This window comes from Dendropsophus ebraccatus, chromosome 9 (genome assembly GCF_027789765.1).
Source record: "Dendropsophus ebraccatus isolate aDenEbr1 chromosome 9, aDenEbr1.pat, whole genome shotgun sequence".
NCBI lineage: Eukaryota > Metazoa > Chordata > Amphibia > Anura > Hylidae > Dendropsophus > Dendropsophus ebraccatus.
Window position 1 is genome coordinate 53,305,956 of NC_091462.1, and position 19,873 is coordinate 53,325,828.

Below are 19,873 nucleotides of genomic sequence, written 5' to 3' on the forward strand. Positions count from 1 at the left end.
AGCGGAAACCAAGTTTTATTATTTATATAGTTCCTTGAAGAAACTGTTTCCTTTATTTGCAGCAAGTATTTGCTTTTTAAAAATCTGGTTTCTGTGCGTTGCAAAAAACTAAATCCATCCTTCCCTCGCCACGGTCTGCTGCAACACATTTATATTTCTCATCTGCATGAAGTCTCCCCTCCGATAGGAGCGATGACAGATGAAAGAGGGTTTTCTTTTAAACACAAAGCTCAGGAATTTATTTGAAAACCACAGTCTATGGAAACAGACAGACGACACTGGAAATCATCCAGAACAAGGCAAACACTGTTTTTTTTTTCCTATGCTACTTTTTTTTTTTAACTCAAAAGATGCCAATTTTATTCTCAACAAATTATGTAGCAGAGCTTAACTTGTTACTTATAACTCATTGTGAATTGATGACGGTTTGTGCCAAATGACCAGACTGGCTCTGCTATGCCTGTCTCCACATAGTAGTGTGAATGTTGGTTTACTATGAATCAGCTTGTGAGCGTAAAACGATATTTAGAGTCACTGCAGAAATTGGACACCACTATTCATTTCAAAGTCAATGTGCTGAGCACTGAGGAATAATCCGGTTTGCTGTGTTCACAGACTTGTCAAGCCACAAGGTCAGGAAAACCACAAATATGAGACACGTCAGGAAAGGGCGTCTGTTATCATGTCTGGGTAGAAAAGATCAGCCTGAGGTATTTTTATAGGACTAAGAAGGTTCATTCTGACTTAAAGGGGACTTGCCATCATATTTTTACCTCATAACATGGTAACAGGTTTGTAAGGGTGTCACTGTCTGAAATGTCCCTAATGTCTTAGCTTCATCTGTGCACATGATGCATGAGCCAGAGGCGGCCACAACTGACAGGGTCTGGTTACCTTTATGTTGTAAGGGACATTTTGGATATTGGCATGTTTAAAATCCTAAAACCACCATGTAGTTTAGGGGCTGAAAATGTGATGACAAGTCCCCTTTAAATGAACAGACATGGGAGGTGAGTACTGTCTACAGCATCATTTTCTGGAAGTGTCCAGGAAACAAACGTGAGATCATCAATATGACCAGGACAGTAAACGTCAGGACGGAATGAATAATGTATTGATATCTTGCTTTGTGGGACTTCTGTACTGCTGCCACTCCTGGAATCTAAATAATAATGGAGATAGATAGACTGAATCATTTTTACTCCCCTGAAAACTCAATTGTGCAATCTCATAGCGAGAATAGGGGAAGGGAAGCAGAACGTGCTCTTCTGTATGGTACAGAGTCTTCTGCATATTATTAACACTCAGATTCACTGGGACACCACATATCGTGACTGCGACACAACAGTCACAAAACCCCATCTTATGGAGTGTTGGTTGCAGTATGTATGCCTCTTTCCCACCGGTGACCTCAGTGTAGATCACACGTGACTTCTCTGTAATCTGTTTTAAGGGTGCGTTCACACGTACAGGATCAGTAGCAGATTTGATGCTGTAGATTGTAGCTCAACGACTGAACACAGCCTCAAATATGCGCCATCAAATCTGCTGCAGATCCTATACGTGAGAACGCACCCTAACAGACATATCACAAAGTCACACGACAGCAAGTCACACAGATATTTTAGTTGCAAGACTTGGATGCGTTTTGTTGGTGTTCGACACATGTTGCCCTAGGAAGCAGGAAACATAATCTTTGTAAAACTACTAGTGTCTTCTGGTGATGGTTGTAGCATCGGAATCGGAATCACATACAAATATATGGAGAATTTAGCACAAGTTGTAAGGGTAATCTCATTTGGGGAGTTTTATCAAACATGGTGTAAAGTGGAACTGGCTCAGTTGCCCCTAGCAACCAATCAGATTCCACATTTCATTCCTCACAGACTCTTTTGAAAATGAAAAGTGAAATCTGATTGGTTGCTAGGGGCAACTGAGCCAGTTCTACTTTACACCATGTTTGATTTATCTCCCCCATTGTCTCATTGTCTTTCTTTAAGGGGAACTATCAGCAGGTTAGACGAATCCAACCTGCTGATATGTCCCTACTGCACAAGAAGACGCTGAGGAGGAAGGTATGTCTCTTATCTTCCTCCTCGGTGCTGTTCAGGTGCAGTTAGTAGTGTTCCCCGCGGTCGGGTGAGACTGTTAGGAGAACTGGGGCACCGGTTAGTAGCAATGACTGCGCCGATAGTGTCAATTGACCAATGGCTGGCCGTCCGTGTCTAATGATAACGAATATATATATATATATATATATATATATATATATATATATATATATACATAATCTTTACAAACCCACTTGAGGTTTTGACTGGATAATTAATACACACCTTCTGGGAGCTATATGGGTGCGAAGTACAGAGCAGGTGTCTACGGCACTTGGGGAATAGTTGAGGAGTACGGAATATAGTTATGGTTGGTAAACAGAAAGTCTGAAGACAGTGGGTGGAGCTGGGAAGGGATACATCGCACGGATAATTTTTATATATGTATATACTGATGCATTATTTGCTATAACTTGTGTTTTATGCTATATTGTGGTTTGCCTATGAGTTTTTAATGAATTATGTAAGAAAAAAAGAAAAAAAAGATAACAAATGGAGCAGGCTGAATCAGTGCTATGGGGGCAGGCAGTACTTATAACAGTGCCTCAGTGCTCCTAACGGTCTCACCGGACCATAGGGAACAAGACTGCACCAGAATGGTGCCAAGGAGGACGGTAAGAGACATGCCTTCCTCCTCAGTGTCTCCTGTGCAGTAGGGACATATCAGCAGATTAGTTTCATCTAACCTGCTGATAGTTCCCCTGCTGAGACAGTTTTCTCATTGAAGAGGAAATTATTTTCCCTTATATAATGTACACCGGTGATAGAGATTCACATAATCTACTGTTCCTTCCCTGTGCCAGAAATGTCACTCTGGATGTAAACATTTCCTCTATTGTTTGACATCATTTTGAAGCATAATGGATCCTTTCATGGTGGAAGCACAGCAACAGAAATGCAGCTTACCCAGTTATAATGTCTGGCCTCCCACTTAAGCTTCCAAGCTATGAATTCTTGTCATTTACATGCAGCCTAAAAGAAAGTGCCTCATGCCAATCTTTCATAGAAGTCCATCCTGTGCTGGCTGTAGGAATCAGACAATTGCAGCCCTCCCTTCATTCCAAAGAAGGGCTGTGGTGTTGGGACCCGTCCAGACAAAGTGGACTCCATGTCTGCATCCGGAATAAAATCCGCTCTCAGTTCTATTTAAAGGGCAGTCCCACGTAGCGTGCCAAAAATAACTTAAAGGGACAGTGACATGTTTTTAAATCCGTGTAGTATGTCCTAGCAGTTGGAAATCCTGGTTGGAAATATTCTTGCTTAGAGCTATTCCAGATCAGTATACAATTAGATAGCCATGTATTCACTGACCTGCACATATTTTTACTGTTATCACTGTACATATGACATTAAAAGCCATACCAGAACTTTTTGTACTGGAGATTCGTTCCTTTTTGTTTTCCCAAAATGTCTATAACTGACTATATTTTAAGAGAGATGGGGAATGTACTGAGGCAGGGAGAGAAGCGCTCAGCCAAGCACTTCTCCCAGCTCATTCTAGCAGTGGATCAAATGTTTTTTGAAGTGACAGTGGCACATTAAGTATAATTTTTCTGGTATCATGTTGCACTGTAAAGCGTGGTAACTATATTGACCATAGTCAGGGGCATAGCTAGGATTCATGGGGCCCCATAGCAAAAAACTGTATGGGGCCCCATGAATCCTGTACGCTCCCCCCCCCCCCCTGCCAAACACAGACAATGTTGCACATATACACACACAGATACGCCACTGACATACACACATATATACGCTGTAATGTGATTACACTAGTGCTGATGTATACACCATGAGTAGACTGTACACAGGGAAATCATCTCAGTGTAATAATAAATACTCAACCAGAAATAAAAGAAAATGCAGCAGATATTAATGGTGGGTTCTTTTATTAGAGCCCAGCATTAATAGAAGCTGCTGCAGAACATCTTTGGGAGCAAACCTGTCAATCACTTGAGACACTACTGACATACACAAACACACACATATACACCAGTGCTACAGACTATATATATAATATATAGCCACAGATACATACACACACACATATACACCAGTGTTACAGACATTGCTTACATACACACACACATATAGCCACAGATACATACACATACTGACATATAAATATACACACAGATACATATATACACACACTGACATATACATATATACCCACAGATACATATATACACTCACTGACACACATACACAGCACTTACAGCTCCCAGGCTTCCCCCTCCTCCTCCTGCAGTCCGGGCTGATCTTCACATAGGTATTGAGGACCTTTGGATCATGTGACCCAAAGGTCCTTCATCCCTCTCCTGTCCTGTCTGTCAGGTCCTGGTCCTCTGTTCAGCCCGCACACCCGCACTACAGTGAGGGGGCTGAACAGTGCAGTGGGGGTCCCTCTTCCTCTCTGGACCCCTGGGGGAGCGGGGTACCTACCATGAAGGCAGGGCAGGCTTCCTCGGGCCCCCTTCATGCAGGGGCCCCATAGCAGTCGCCTTCCCTGCCTTCATAATAGCTACGCCACTGACCGTAGTTGGTAATTACTATATAGTTATTATAGCATATATAGTTTTTAACTATAGTATATTCTACAAAAGGCATCTTAAAAGGTACACTTAGGTGTTACATCTTATTCATACAAGTGCATTGGTATACACGTTATACAAATCTGGAACATGGATGTATTGGTAAAATGGTATTAGTATGTCACCTGTATTTTTATACGGCAGGAATAGGGAACCTTTGGCCCTTCAGCTGTTGTAAAACTACAATTCCCATCATGCCTAGACAGCTAAAGCTTTCGCTTTAGTTGTCCACGCATGATGGAAATTGTAGTTTTGCAGCAGCAGGAGGGCCGCAAGTTCCCTATCTCTGCTTTAAAGGGGTAATCAGGCGAAGATCTTTTTCTCTCAAATCAACTAGTTTAGAAAGTTATATAGATTTGTAATTTGCTTCTATTTAAAAATCTCTAGTCTTCCAGTACTTATCAGCTGCTGTATGTCATACAGGAAGTGGTGTTTACTTTTCAGTCTGACACAGTGCTCTCTGCTGCCACCTCTGTCCAAAGCAGGGGAGGTTTTCTATGGGGATTTTCTGCTGCTCTGGACAGTTCCTGTCTCCGACAAAGATGTCAGCAGGGAGCACTGTGTCAGACTACAAAGATTACACCATTTCCTGCAGGACATACCGCAGCTAAGTACTGGAAGAGTCAAGATTTTAAAATATATGTAATTTACAAATCTATATAACTTTCTGAAACCTGTTGATTTGAAAAGAAAAAAAAAATCACAGGAGTACCCTTTAAAGTAAATGCAGATGGTTGTCTTCCATTCAAAAAAAATTTAGCAACATTTTGCAATACAGAAAAAAAGAAGATAAAATATGATTCAAATACAAATACAGATCAAGTATGGAACACAAAGAGATGCAAATATTTTTAATCCCTTTCTATATACTGTCAAAAACTTTACCACGAGTTAATGAAATGAATACAGGTCATGTGGGAGGTAGACTGGTGGAGATGTTAATAATGCAGAATATAGACCATTGCCTTAATATGTGTGGGGATTGTCCTGATCCCAAACCGGTTATTGTCTGTTTGATATGCCCGCAGGAGGACTCATTATGTATTCTGAATGGCTGAATTTGCTTATACAAGAGAGGAGTGAGTCACAGTATAAAACACCTTAATATACCAATTTCATGAAATTCATTCTTTCCCTTGTATTGTGTGTTTGCAGCAGCTGAAGGACAATGTTTCCAAGCATTAGCTAGCTGCAATGGTTCAAGGCTAGATGTGGTATTGTGGGCGATGCCTTTATTTTAGGGCGCAATGTCACTGCAAGTTACAGGGAAGTGTAAGGATAAGTGACTGAAGGATACCTAGCTTTTTTTTTTTTTTTTACAAATTGTGTCAGAAGAATTAGTGGGGGTCTGGGTGCCAAGACTCCCACAGATTCTTTAAAATGAAGCAGAAGAAGCTGAGTGCTGTACTGCTTCCTTTGTCATCATGTCTTATGAATCCATACACACATGCTCGGCTTTTTGAGCTGAGGAGATAAATGAAGGGGCACATTGTTTAATACAACACTTCTGTCCTTTTTTTAGCATTTACGGGCAGGGTCCTCTATCCGCATGTGCCAGTCCCCCATTTATCTCATTCATGTAATGTGTTTTTGACCTTGGAATGTTCCTGCTTCTTAACCCCTATCGCTTGTATAGCACTCTGGAATGAAGGACGCTTTATAAATAAGTAATAATAGCACTTGGTGGGAGTCTCAGCACCCAGACCCCCACCTATCACATCTCTTTGCACTAGATGCAGCCATAATGACTCATCAGCTCTATTAAAGTTTAGTGATTCATCAGTAGCCAGTGGCATACACACCATAGAAGTGAGATGAGACACATGCCTAAACCTCCATATGGGCAAGCATCACTGTGTAAACATCGTCCCCAAGATGTAAATCTGTTCAGTCATACAAGATTCCCTCCAGCAGAGGGCAGTTTTACTGAAAGATTTAATTCATACTAGATTATTTACTAATTCCATAAAGGGAGATTTATTAGATGTAGTAGGGTAATGGCTCATTCACAGGAGCTTCCCTACTATAATCCGCTCTTATTCTAGGCATAAAATATATAGTTTTCAATCTATAGTTTTCTCTAAGAAGAGACAATTGGTAATGAGAAAATATGTTTTACTTTAAAGTTTCTTTGAGCTGGAAAGAATAATCTGAACTGGAAAAAATACTATATTAAAAAAAATACATTTATACACTAAAGAATATGCATTTCAGAACAAATGCAGTATTTATGAAGAATATGAATCAGCTTGTAATAAATATTATGTCTCACCCCAGTGTGTGATTCACAATTTACACTGCTTAGTACTGCTGTATAATGCACTCCATGCTGCTGCCACTTCTGAGGGTGTGCTATAGAACTAGAGAGGAGAGCATATAAACCCATGGACAAATAAAAGCTTGTAGCGGGGTGACTGATAAAAATTCCATATACAAGTTATGTAATAGATAGAAATAGTGCAACTCCTCATGTACACACACAACAGCCTATCTAAAAATGTTGTAAACGTGTGACCATATAAACCCACATACAAGAAGCAGAAATAGCTGCACGTAGTTGATACATTAGTAACTTGAGTCAAGGACCTATCATTTTTGGTGATTTACATTAGAGTTCTCACTCTTGTACCAGCAGATATTCAGATGCTAACGTCATAGTGTTATTTTTCAATGCCAGATCATTAGATAATTGCGCACAAAGATCCTCATTAACAGATTTCCTTCCTGGCTGTTTCCTTTGTGTTATTATTTGGGATTCCTGGTATGAGGAAAAGCCGAACAGTCTGGAGCCAGAAACACTTTGTCTTTGAACATTTTGCTGCTGTAATATGCACCTCTCATAACAGAAATAGTCACTCCCTGGTCAGGTCACTCTGGCTTACAGTCTTCATTCTAATACCTGCATTCCTTAAAGGAATAATGGTGATATAACACTTATATCCCTCCTAGTGCTGTTTCCTGAATAAGTTTGCTTATGGTCTATAACAGTAGTTTGCGGCTTTATCACGTGTTATATGGCATGTTTTCATTAGTTTTTGACCTGCCTTCACAGTCGCCATTTTTTTACCATCCAAAAAAAATACCTTCAGAAATAATTGTAGAGCCTGAAGGCAATACTGCAGTCTTCTGCTTAATGGGTGAATATTTCTGACTTATGTCTACAGTCATAACATCCCTAAATGCAGTGCGGCATTTAGCTGTACATTATAGGAGTTTAGCTCTTGGGAATAGGTCTTTTCAGATGATCATGTCTAATAGCAAGCAACAGAACTGTAAATGCAACTCAGGTTAAAGCACCAGGTTAAAGCAAATAGACCATCAGGTACATCACTGCTTTTTTTACCCCAATCGATTGCTGCCGGCATGGGGATGCCAGTGGCACAATCCTTTTTTTGAAACAATGCCTGGTTCCCATGCTCGGCACCGGTCTTTTCCCAAGCACTGGCCCTCCCCCCAGTGTGATGAACCCCCTGCTTCTCAATTAGAATTAATGGAGCCATGTCACAGAGAGGAGGGAATATCGCTACACTGGGAAACGACATGCCTGCCCCCAGGGCTCCAGGAGCTGGCTGGTGCTTGGGAAAAGAGTGGCACCGAGCACAGGAACCTGGCAGCGTTTCAAAGAAAGGACCACAGAAAAAAAAAAAAGGTACCTGATTGCTACAAGATAGTGAAAAAAAACATATTACAAAGTAACCAGATAGATAGTATCTATATACTGTATAACCCAATGCTAGCAGTTATTACTTTATACATGCTTCCTTTTTTACTTCTATCATTCTGTGATATTTAGAATATCTGCAGAGCATTTTCTAAATGTATAGAAAACAGTGACTGCATCCAAAAGAAATGGATACATTTATGATATTTCTACACCATCGAAATGCAACACACTATACAAGCAATGAGCTTGAGGTTTCATTGTAATAACTGTAATGCTTTTCTCTTTTTAGCTCGCCCAGGTTGGGAGCATCGTGAGATGACAGTGATCATTGCTCTGGCTTCTGTATCAGTCCTGGCCGTCCTCATTGCCGTCTTCTTCTTTACATACAGAATCTTTGGAGGTATGTAAGACCTAATATTTTCCTCTAATTGACCAAGGGTATGGTTCACTGTTTGTGTGTGTGCGGATATAATAAGTAAATTAATAATAGTAATTGTCTTAAATTTTCTCTGCTCTATTACCATCTCCTAACATTATATGGTGTGTAGATGTATGCATGTTTAAAACCTGTTGGCTAAATGTTCATTCGGTTAAAAGCTCTCCCATTTGTCCAATACACATACACACAGGGGTGTGGGAGCTAGGGTGGTTGAGATGCTGCCAGACTCCTCTAGCCACTAATCTCCCTAATAAAAAGAAAAGGATCAGGCAGTTGAAATTCAACATGCCTGGTCCTTGTCTGCCCTGACATCCTGTGTCGATGAATAGCCAAGGGCTCCCATAAACATTAGACAGATGTACAGTCCTGTCAAAATTGGCAGCTTTGGACAACTTCTCTTTAGTGTGTTTGGGGATCTTACTCTGGGTTCACACTACGTTTTTCCAATCTGGTTTTTGTCATCTGTTTTTGTAAAAAACGGATGCAATTGTGTGCATCCGTTTTTCCATTGACTTCCATTATAAAAAAAAAAACGGATCAGTTTTTTTAATGGACACAAAAACATAGTGTCCATGTCCATTTTGATCCATTTTTTTTTTTAGAAGTCAATGAAAAAAGGATCAAAACGGATGCACACAATCCGCTTTTCCATCTGATTTTTTTTTAAAAAATAGATGAAAAAAAACAAATTGTAAAACCGTAGTGTGAACCCAGCCTTAGTGGAGATATCTACATGTGTCCAGAGAAAAACCTTGTCTTGTTCATTCAACAAATAAAATAATATGTGGGTAGTGAAATGTCCTCCAAAATAAAGGGATTTTTAAAGCAAAAAATCCGTTCATGCAGATGGATAAAGAGATCCCAGAAAAAAAATCATTTTCTATCACTACCTAAATACCAAACTCTGGGATGAAATGTTTAGTACTGGTCTGCTCTGAAAATTCAATAATTTGAGAAAAAAAATACTAATTGAACTTTAATTATGTAAAAATAAAAAAAGGGAAATTAAAATGAAGAAGGACAAATTTAGCTTCTTAAAAGGAAAACTAAGCAAAGACTTCAGCTAAAGAGCTACATCCAACACTTGTGTTTATATTACATTATTTACACAGATCTTTTCTTTGTCAAGGTCACATGTTTATCTACAAATAAATATTTTATATTGTTATGTCTAAAACAGTGTTGTATTGGAATGGTCTTGAATGTACGTAACAAGTATGTTCCCAAAACATCTTCTGACAGCACAAGCAGATTCCTCTTCCAAAACATGTAGCATATATATATATATATATATATATATATATATATATATATATATATATATGTGTGTGTGTTATGATATGGCTTAGAGGGCAGAGGGCCCAAGTGAGAATAAATATATTCACAAATGTTTGCATCTCAGCCCTCTGCCCCAGAGAGGGAGGGACAGGGTCAGGGGCGTAGCTAGGATTCATGGGGCCCCATAGCAAAAAAACTATACAGGCCCACCCCCCGCACAACAAAAAGCACACTATATATACTCGGTGATGTGGCCAAACAATAAAGTCTTCTATTCGGGCCCATTAGAAGCCTTATGGTTAAATACATAGGGGCAGGAGCAGACTACCTTCTGCTTAACCCCTTATGTACAGAAGTGTGTAAGTGACATAAACCTCACCTACATGCTGCAGCACAAAAAGGGTTAAAAGCAAAAGAGAAGGAGATGGCTGGTGCATTGATAACCCCTGATGTCTGCAGGGCTTTAAGAGAAAAGAGGGTTATTAGACCAGTAAAGCAGAGATCGCCTGGTCTTCTGCTTATTAACCCATTTTAATGTTGCAGCATGTAAATGAACTTTGGGTCACTTACACACAGCAGTATATGAGGGGTTAAGCAGAAGTTGGCTCTTATCTTCCCTGTGCATCCCCGGGCCCCCCTCCTGCAGGGGCCCCATAGCAGCTGCCTACCCTGCCTCTATGGTAACTACGCTTATGGACAGGGTGGATCAGTGGGCGCTGCCACATACAGTGGGGACGTGACCTCTGAGTGCGCCCCATTTAACATTTTTTTGAGAAAAAATGCCATTGAAACCTATGCCTACTCCGGACTGGCGTAGATTTCACTGCGAATAAGTGAGGCACATGGTGAGTCTCCAGTGCACATAAGGGTTTATGTAAAGGCAATGTGCCTCTACATAAATCCTGTAAGACTGTAAACCAGTAGATTTTGCAGAACAAAAAATGCTAGTCCCCCAAGGATCAGACCTCATTGATCGTTACAGCATGGAGACTTGTGCAGAGGAAACATCTCTATGCAAGAGCCATTTTCTAACTTTTATGTCTCGTGCATTTGTCTAGCATTTGTCTAGCATTTGTCATATGTCTAGGACATTTCTTCTGACTCTTTCAAAGTTTTCAGAACTGGGCGACCCATTTAAGCTGCCCAAACACTGAAAATTTCAGAATGCGGTTTTCTGGACATCATTCATGTTTGGTCAATTTACATTGTTGCTTGCTATGATAGTTAAAATGGAATGTTGGTGATAAATGTATGCATTGATCTGTAGCCAGGGTTGAGCTCCGGCTGATCAGCTACATATCAATGGCTTGGCTAAGACACATTGCTAATAACTGCACCTGAGAAAGATCAAAAATGTCATATGGAACTTTTCACAAACATCTGTTTATTAAATCATTTCCCTAGAAAATCGTAAACAAGGTCTCCACAGTATGAATATGATGGAAGCTGCGACCTCAGAGCCATCCCTGGACCTAGACAACCTGAAGTTATTAGAGGTAAAAAAAAAATATATACTGTATATATATAAATATATATATATATATATATATATATATATATATATATATTGCCCTTTCTACAACTTTTATTGGATCAGTAAATTTATGGTCATTGTAGAAGTCATGACGCCGACATAGCTTCCATAGCCCTAACACCATAGACCATTGGAGGTTTGGACCAAGAGTATCTAGATTATTTTCTGTAGCCCTTTCAGCTTCTCCATTGATAAAAACTCAGGACACCCAAATGATCATTTTCTTCGCAAGTATGTTTTCTTTTTTATGGAAAAACATATTGTTGACATTACTCCTATTTCTGGGATGCAAATTAAAATTTCTCAAAGGAAAAAGTGGGAAGTTGAATCCAAATGGTATTCCCCACAGGAGCAGCACTTCACATAGACAGGTGTGGGCCATGTTTAAGGTCATCTTACACCAATCTTCAGGTGAATGAGCATACCTAGGAATGCCCATTCCCAATAACATAAAAGGACCAGCAGTCAGCTGACAAATGAGCAAACTAATGCAGCCATTTGGTGGCCATTCTACTGGCACCATGGTCAAGGACAAGGATTGGCTGCATTGTTCATAAGTCAGTCAGAGACCATGGTGTCCGCCACAGCCTCTGCGCTGGATCTCTGCAGGATCAGAGGGGTGAATGCATTTTTTAATGTTATTTTTTAACATTTGGGTTGCTTACTTTAATCAAAATAACAGTCTACAGTGTAGAAACTATACGTGTGCATCATGGAGACAAAATAACTATATAAATATGCATATATTTTTAATGGATTACTAGACAATGACATCACCAGACAATTAGCAATAAAAGCCATAACATTTATTTCTCTTTAATCTCCTTCTAGCTCATTGGCCGTGGCCGATATGGCTCGGTGTACAAAGGATCATTAGATGAGCGTCCTGTGGCAGTGAAAGTCTTCTCCTTTAACAACCGTCAGAACTTCATCAATGAAAGGAGTATTTACCGCACTCCTTTGCTGGAACATGATAACATAGCCCATTTCATTGTGGCTGATGAGAGAGTGACTTCAGATGGGCGTCTGGAATACCTTCTTGTAATGGAGTACTACGCAAATGTAAGTCTTGTTTAGTCTTCATCACTTGCTCTATTTTTATATAGCTGTGTAATATGAGCAGTGCAGTAGATTTTAAAATGAGCAATGCTTAATACTGTTATATAGGATGGCTGATAACTTAATCTTTTATGATACAGAATGTTTTATAATGTATTCTTGGTATAAAAAAAAACAACATACTGCCATTCTATCGGTGACTGGTCCCTGCTTCCTCTGACGTGTCAACCCTACAGCAAATGCCCGATTAGCCAAACATAAGCTGAGGCAAGTCACCACTGCAGGCACTTCCTGTTGTGTTCACATAAGCACAAAAGGGGAGCAACACTGAGGAGCAATGACTGGATGCACTCTAAATGTCAGCTATAGGGGATCCAGGTAGGTGAGGAGGGTAAAAAACTCTTTTAGCTTATATCGTACCTCTGATTTGGTGTGAACAGTATGATGGTCTCAGGTGCATGCAGTGTACATTCTTCTGCTTAGTGATTAAGGATGCTGCACAGGAATGTACATTGCACGCTGCAACTCTGCAGACTGCACCGGAACTACTGTCTCATTCACACTACACCAGAGCCTAAGCCAGCTCCTGCATTCCAATGCACCATGAGCCCCCTTAGTTCACAGGTCCCAAAGCAGTTGCATGATTAGCCTTAATGGTAGCTACGCCACTGGTGTCAGATTTATCATTTGGCCTGAGATACTGTGATAAATCAGGGGCATTTCAATACTGCGGCCCAGATTTATCACTCTGCCTTATGGTGTGTTTACACAGGCAGATTTATCTGACAGATTTTGGAAGCCAAAACCAGGAATGGATTTGAAAAAAGGAGAAATCTCAGTCTTTCCTTTATGATCCGTTCCCTGTTTATGGTCTGTTCCTGGCTTTGGCTTCAAAAATCTGTCAGATAAATCTGCCTGTGTAAACGCACCATTAGATGTGTCTGTTTTTTTTTGTCTCAGACGGGTGGCAGACAAGACAAGACAAGACCAAGACCAGACTGATAAATTTTGGCCTTTTTTAATTTGGCCTTTTTTAATTAGTTAACATTAGTAAATCTGGACCAGTTATTTTATTGTCTCCTATTCATTTAATTGGAAAGTGATCATACATACAGAAGCACCTCTTTCTGACAAGAATGTTTGGGCCCTTGTATTTTTAGCATCAAGGCATGCCCACTTAAAAAGCACCACATATGATATGCATACGCTATGTATTTTCCAGATGTTGGCATTTTATTGGTGACCTGCTTTAAGGATTGCCAGCCCCTTACTGCAGGTTTATGTTTTTGACACAGAAAAAAATACAAATTTGGTCAGCTCTCCTAGAACACTATTCACACTAGGCAGAAGCACGTTGCTATGGCTGAAATTGCAAACACACAAAAACACTAAGAAATGCAACAGCTTACCAACAATAAGGTGGCCTCATGCCGGGATGGACCTACACTGTACTAGCCTCTCCATGGCATGTAATAAGCCTATGCTCTGGGCATGCAGGATCCATCTAATACTGGCAAAAGGTGGGATGGGTGAAGTGTGCGACCAAGTAGAGGCAGCCACTCCCCCATCTGGAACACAGAAAAAAGACAAATTTGGTCAGCTCTCCTTGAACACCATTCAAACTAGGCAGGAGCACGTAGCTATGGCTGAAATTGCAAACACACAAAAACACAGAGAAATTAAACATTTCACCGCAATGACAAGATACAGACCCAATACAGATATGAAAATCACTAAAAGCAGCCCCCCCCCCCCCAACTGCCAAAATAAATCTCCATAAAAATAATGAGGCTCTTGTTTACCATTTACAAATAGTGTAAACCACCCCACCAACAATAAGGTGGTTCTATGTTTTTGACAGCCAAAGAAATCTTGCCTGTTCCTGAGTACACAATACTACTTAGTACATAGACTTTTAAAAGGCATTGAATAGATAAGAGGGAAAGCACGGAGAACAAGTCCATTTGGCATGAGCTCTGTTTATATACTGGTGCCAGTCTGCTGCTGAGTTTAGCTCATTTCACAAAAATTTGCAAAAAAATGTCTGTTCCATTTTGTTTTGGAACATATTAAGACAGATAATTTTTTTTCCCTTTTGGTTAGTTACCTTTTAACCTTCAGAGCTGGTTGTTAAAGGGGTTGTCCAGGATTAGAAAACATAGCGGTTTTCTTCAACACTACAGATTTATCCATGGCAGAAATACAAGGCAGACATGCATTGTGACCTGCCACGAATTCGGACATGGATTGCATAGTTACATGGTTAATAAGGTTGAATAAAGGACAAGAGTCCACTAAGTCAAATCTATAACTTTACTGTGTTGAGCCACTGGAAGGCAGAAGCACTCATAAAGCAGATGCCAATTGCCCCATCGCAGCGAGAAAAAAAACTTCCCGACTCCAATATGGCAATCAGAATTAATCCCTGGATCGACGTCCTATCACATGTTATTTAGTCCCCATACCTTGTAATATTATAGTTTTTAAGTAAAGCTTCCAGGGCTTCCTTAGGCTGGGTTCACACTATGTATATTTCAGTCAGTATTGTGGCCCTCATATTGCAACCAAAACCAGGAGTGGATTAAAAACACAGAAAGGCTCTGTCCACACAACGTTGAAATTGAGTGGATGGCCACCATATAACAGTAAATAACGGCCATTATTTCAATATAACAGCCGTTGTTTTAAAATAATAGCAAATATTTGCCATTAAATGGCGGCCATCCACTCAATATCAACATTGTGTGAACAGATCCTTTCTGTGTTCTCAATCCACTCCTGGTTTTGGTTGCAATATGAGGACCACAATACTGACTGAAATATACCTAGTGTGAACCCAGCCTTAAACTTAATGAATCAGCCATGACAACATCATGTGGCAGAGTTCCATATTCTGACTGCTCTTACAGTTAAGTCTGTGATGATTGTGAAACCTTCTTTCCTCTATATGTAGAGGATGCCACTTTGTTATGGCTACATGCCTAGTTGCTGGTCGCCCTCCTCTGCCTCCACTCTAATTCAACTGTGTCCTTCTTATATACAGGTGCCCTAAACTGTACACAGTATTCCATATGTGGTCTGACCAGTGATTTATAAAGAGGCAAAACCATGTTCTCATCTTAAAGGAGAAGTCCGGGCAAAATTATTTTTTGATATGTTATTACTTATGGAAAGTTATACAATTTTCTAATGTACATTAATTATGGGAAATGCTCATATACTGCTATTTCCCTTAATTTAGTGTATCAGGAAGTGTTAGAATTCTCTCAGAACCAGTGACGTCACGACGAAGGGTGTAATTCCTATGGAGTGTCCAGCAGGGGGCGCTCTCTATATAGAAGTCAATGAGTACCATTGACTTCTATATATAGTGCGCCCCTGCTGGACACTCCATAGGAATTACAGTGTATGTAATGTAATGTTATGCACTGTACTTTTGGGGACTTCATGAATACATTTATGGAATACTTTGGGGAGCAAGTGTCCTTGCTCCCCAAAGCATCCCATAAATGTATTCAATGAATACATTTGCTGGGCACCGAGCAGGGAGGGAGAGAGGTGCCATCTACCTCCCCCCTCCCTGCTCGGTGCTGGGAACATATACAAAGTACTACTCCCCCATTATCTGCAGATAATGGGGGAGTAGTACCTGTGCTATCCCTATCACCGCCCGCTCCGCCGCCGCCGCTCACACAGGGGCTGCTTTTCATGCCCCCCGCCGCTTCAAACTTACTATCGCACCGCTGACTCCCCGCTGCCCGCGCCGCTTCTCACTATCCGGCCGGCCGCTGACTCCCGCACGCCCGCTCGCACGCCCCGTTCCTCACACTATCTGGCCTCCGCTCTCTGCTCTTGCATGCCGGCCGCGTCAGCCCGCCCCCACCCCGGCCGGGGACACCAGGAAGCGCCATGCTCCCGGCCGGGGTGGGGGCGGGCTGACACGGCCGGCATGCAAGAGCAGAGAGCGGAGGCCAGATAGTGTGAGGAACAGGGCGTGCGAACGGGCGGGCGTGCGGGAGTCAGCGGCCGGCCGGATAGTGAGGAGCGGTGCGGGCGGCGGGGAGTCAGCGGCGCGATAGTAAGTTTGAAGCCGGGAGGAGGAGGGGGAGCAGCGGGGGGCATGAAAAGCAGCCCGTGTGAGCGGCGGCGGAGCGGGCGGTAATAGGGATAGCACAGGTACTACTCCTCCATTATCTGCAGATAATGGGGGAGTAGTACTTTGTATATGTTCCCAGCACCGAGCAGGGAGGTAGAGGGCACCTCTGTCCCTCCCTGCTCGGTGCCCTGAAAAAGTATTCATTGAATACATTTATGGGATACTTTGGGGAGCAAGGACACTTGCTCCCCAAAGTATTCCATAAATGTATTCATGAAGTCCCCAAAAGTACAGTGCATAACATTACATTCACATACACTGTAATTCCTATGGAGTGTCCAGCAGGGGCGCACTATATATAGAAGTCAATGGTACTCATTGACTTCTATATAGAGAGCGCCCCTTGCTGGACACTCCATAGGAATTACACCCTTCGTCGTAACGTCACTGGTTCTGAGAGAATTCTAACACTTCCTGATACACTAAATTAAGGGAAATAGCAGTATATGAGCATTTCCCATAATTAATGTACATTAGAAAATTGTATAACTTTCTATAAGTAATAACATATAAAAAAAAATATTTTGGCCGGACTTCTCCTTTAAGCATCTATACCTCTTTTGATGCATCCCATTATTTTATTAGCCTTGGCAGCTGCTGCCTGGCACTGATCACTAAAGTTGAGTTTACTGTCCACCAATACCCCCAGGTCCTTTTTGGAAGTAGTTTCAGTATTCAGTGTTTCATTATTTAGCACATAACTGTATAATATGCTTTCCTGCCATAATATAAGCTACAGATACAATGTTTACTTTCCTTTGTCCGCAGGGATCTCTGTGCAAGTATTTAAGTGTTCACACTAATGACTGGCTCAGCTCTTGTCGGCTGGCACATTCGGTAACCAGGGGGTTGGCATATCTGCATACAGAGCTATTACGAGGAGGTAAGTACTGATTTTTGCTTGCAACAGAGAAACAAAACAAAAAAGTCAGACTCGGATAAGTAATAATCATATTAGTCTGTATATTTCATGTGAATACTTGAATGCCAGCCTTGTATACTAGCATGGTAGGAAGAAGAAATATCTCACATTTATTGGAAATAAGGGATTGATAAATAGTGGATCAATAAGAATCTGTTTTGATGGCATAAAGTTCTAGGTCACACATTTTTCTTTGTCACTATATAAGGAACATTATTATACAATGAATAAATATTGCTTTGTTCATATGATCGTGGGAAGCCTTCCCTAAAGCCATAGATGGCACATGGAAGCACAAATCAGCCCTGTCATGACGTGTTTGTATTCTCTTTCTAAACAGATCACTACAAACCTGCTATTTCTCACCGTGACCTCAACAGCCGTAATGTTCTGGTGAAAAGTGATGGCTCCTGTGTTATCAGTGACTTTGGCTTGTCCATGCGTCTGACAGGAAACAGGCTGGTGAGGCCAGGAGATGAAGATAATGCAGCCATCAGTGAGGTGAGGTTTCTGAAGAAAGAGATACTAGAAGAAGGCCTTTTTGTGTCAAGTTCTAAGGCTCCCCACATAGGAGCATATTCCATGTGTATTTTTGCATCAGTATTATGGACATAATTCCTGGCCTGACAGTGGGTCTCATGACCCAAACTGACAGCTCTAAGCTATATCTAACACCATGCTGTATGTAATACTAAATGTAATGTCCATTAGATAGAATGAGTGGACAATTGCAGGTATAGGATACATGTACCGCAATGCGTTATAAATTAAAAAGCTGATCTTGAGGAAATATACTTGCAGAGAATGCTTACTACCTGCACACACTGCAGCATCTTCTGGATGTTTCTCTGCAAGAAAAAGTCTCTGCATGTGTCTCACCAGACTGGATGAGCATACCCATAGCGGGTGGTATAGAAGCTCTCTCTGCAAGTAGCCTCCTCTAATACAGCACAAAGTGGTCGGAACATATTTGTTTCTCTAATTATTATGCTACCTAAACAGGGCCGATTCTAGCTTTTGTGCTGCCTGAGGCAAAAATTTAAATGGCGCCCCCCCCCCCCCCCCAAATCCTAGAATCAATTGTTTATCAACTATTCCCATGTGAATACCGCAGCTATCAGTAAACTTACTATTTTTTCAATGTGTATTATGATGTTAGGCTGGACCTCATAACACACCTCAGCTGCTGCAGAACCTCATAAGACTCTTACTTTATACCAGGTACAATATTTAAGCTGAAATTGTTGTACTACAAGTTCCAGCACAGAGAGGCTGAGGGCTGAATCCAGACAAGCTGTGCGCTTCACTACTAACTAGTCTGCACAGCATGGCAGCTTGCCACTCCACACTATTTAACAGTATAGTGTGGTATAGGGCAGTGTAGTGTACAGAGTATATATTGCAGCACATGTGGATGCATATTGTAGTATATTAGTGGAGGGGGTGGTAAATAGTAACATGTGTGGATATATATGTACACTGGGGGCGATAGATAGATAGATAGATAGATAGATAGATAGATAGATAGATAGATAGATAGATAGATAGGAGATAGATAGATAGATAGATAGATAGATAGATAGATAGATAGATAGATGATAGATAGATAGATGATAGATAGGAGATAGATAGATAGATAGATAGATAGATAGATAGGAGATAGATAGATAGATAGATAGATAGATAGATAGATAGATAGATAGATAGATAGATAGATAGATAGGAGATAGATAGATAGGAGATAGATAGATAGGAGATAGATAGATAGGAGATAGATAGATAGATAGATAGATAGATAGATAGATAGATAGATAGATAGGAGATAGATAGATAGGAGATAGATAGATAGATAGATAGATAGATAGGAGATAGATAGATAGATAGATAGATAGATAGATAGATAGATAGGAGATAGATAGATAGATAGATAGATAGATAGATAGATAGATAGGAGATAGATAGATAGATAGATAGATAGATAGATAGATAAAATAAAAGAGGTGATAGAGATATTAATACAGACAGACAGTGAGCACAAGTTTTCTTACTCAAAAGCCAGGGGTAGACATGGAGGGAGACAGAAGGTCCTGGAGGCTGCCCAGGGAGGTTGAAGAGGTAG

The 19,873-nt window shown here is 40.8% G+C and overlaps 1 protein-coding gene across 1 annotated transcript in view; it reads left to right on the forward strand.

The window, feature by feature from the left end:
• Window positions 1-19,873, forward strand: part of BMPR2 (bone morphogenetic protein receptor type 2) — a 118,926-nt gene that overhangs the window by 61,787 nt on the left and 37,266 nt on the right. The window contains exons 4-8 of the mRNA XM_069983304.1: window positions 8,656-8,766; window positions 11,488-11,579; window positions 12,449-12,679; window positions 17,601-17,715; window positions 18,095-18,255. Of these exons, the coding sequence (XP_069839405.1) occupies window positions 8,656-8,766; window positions 11,488-11,579; window positions 12,449-12,679; window positions 17,601-17,715; window positions 18,095-18,255 (710 nt within the window). The remainder of the gene's footprint in view (window positions 1-8,655; window positions 8,767-11,487; window positions 11,580-12,448; window positions 12,680-17,600; window positions 17,716-18,094; window positions 18,256-19,873) is intronic.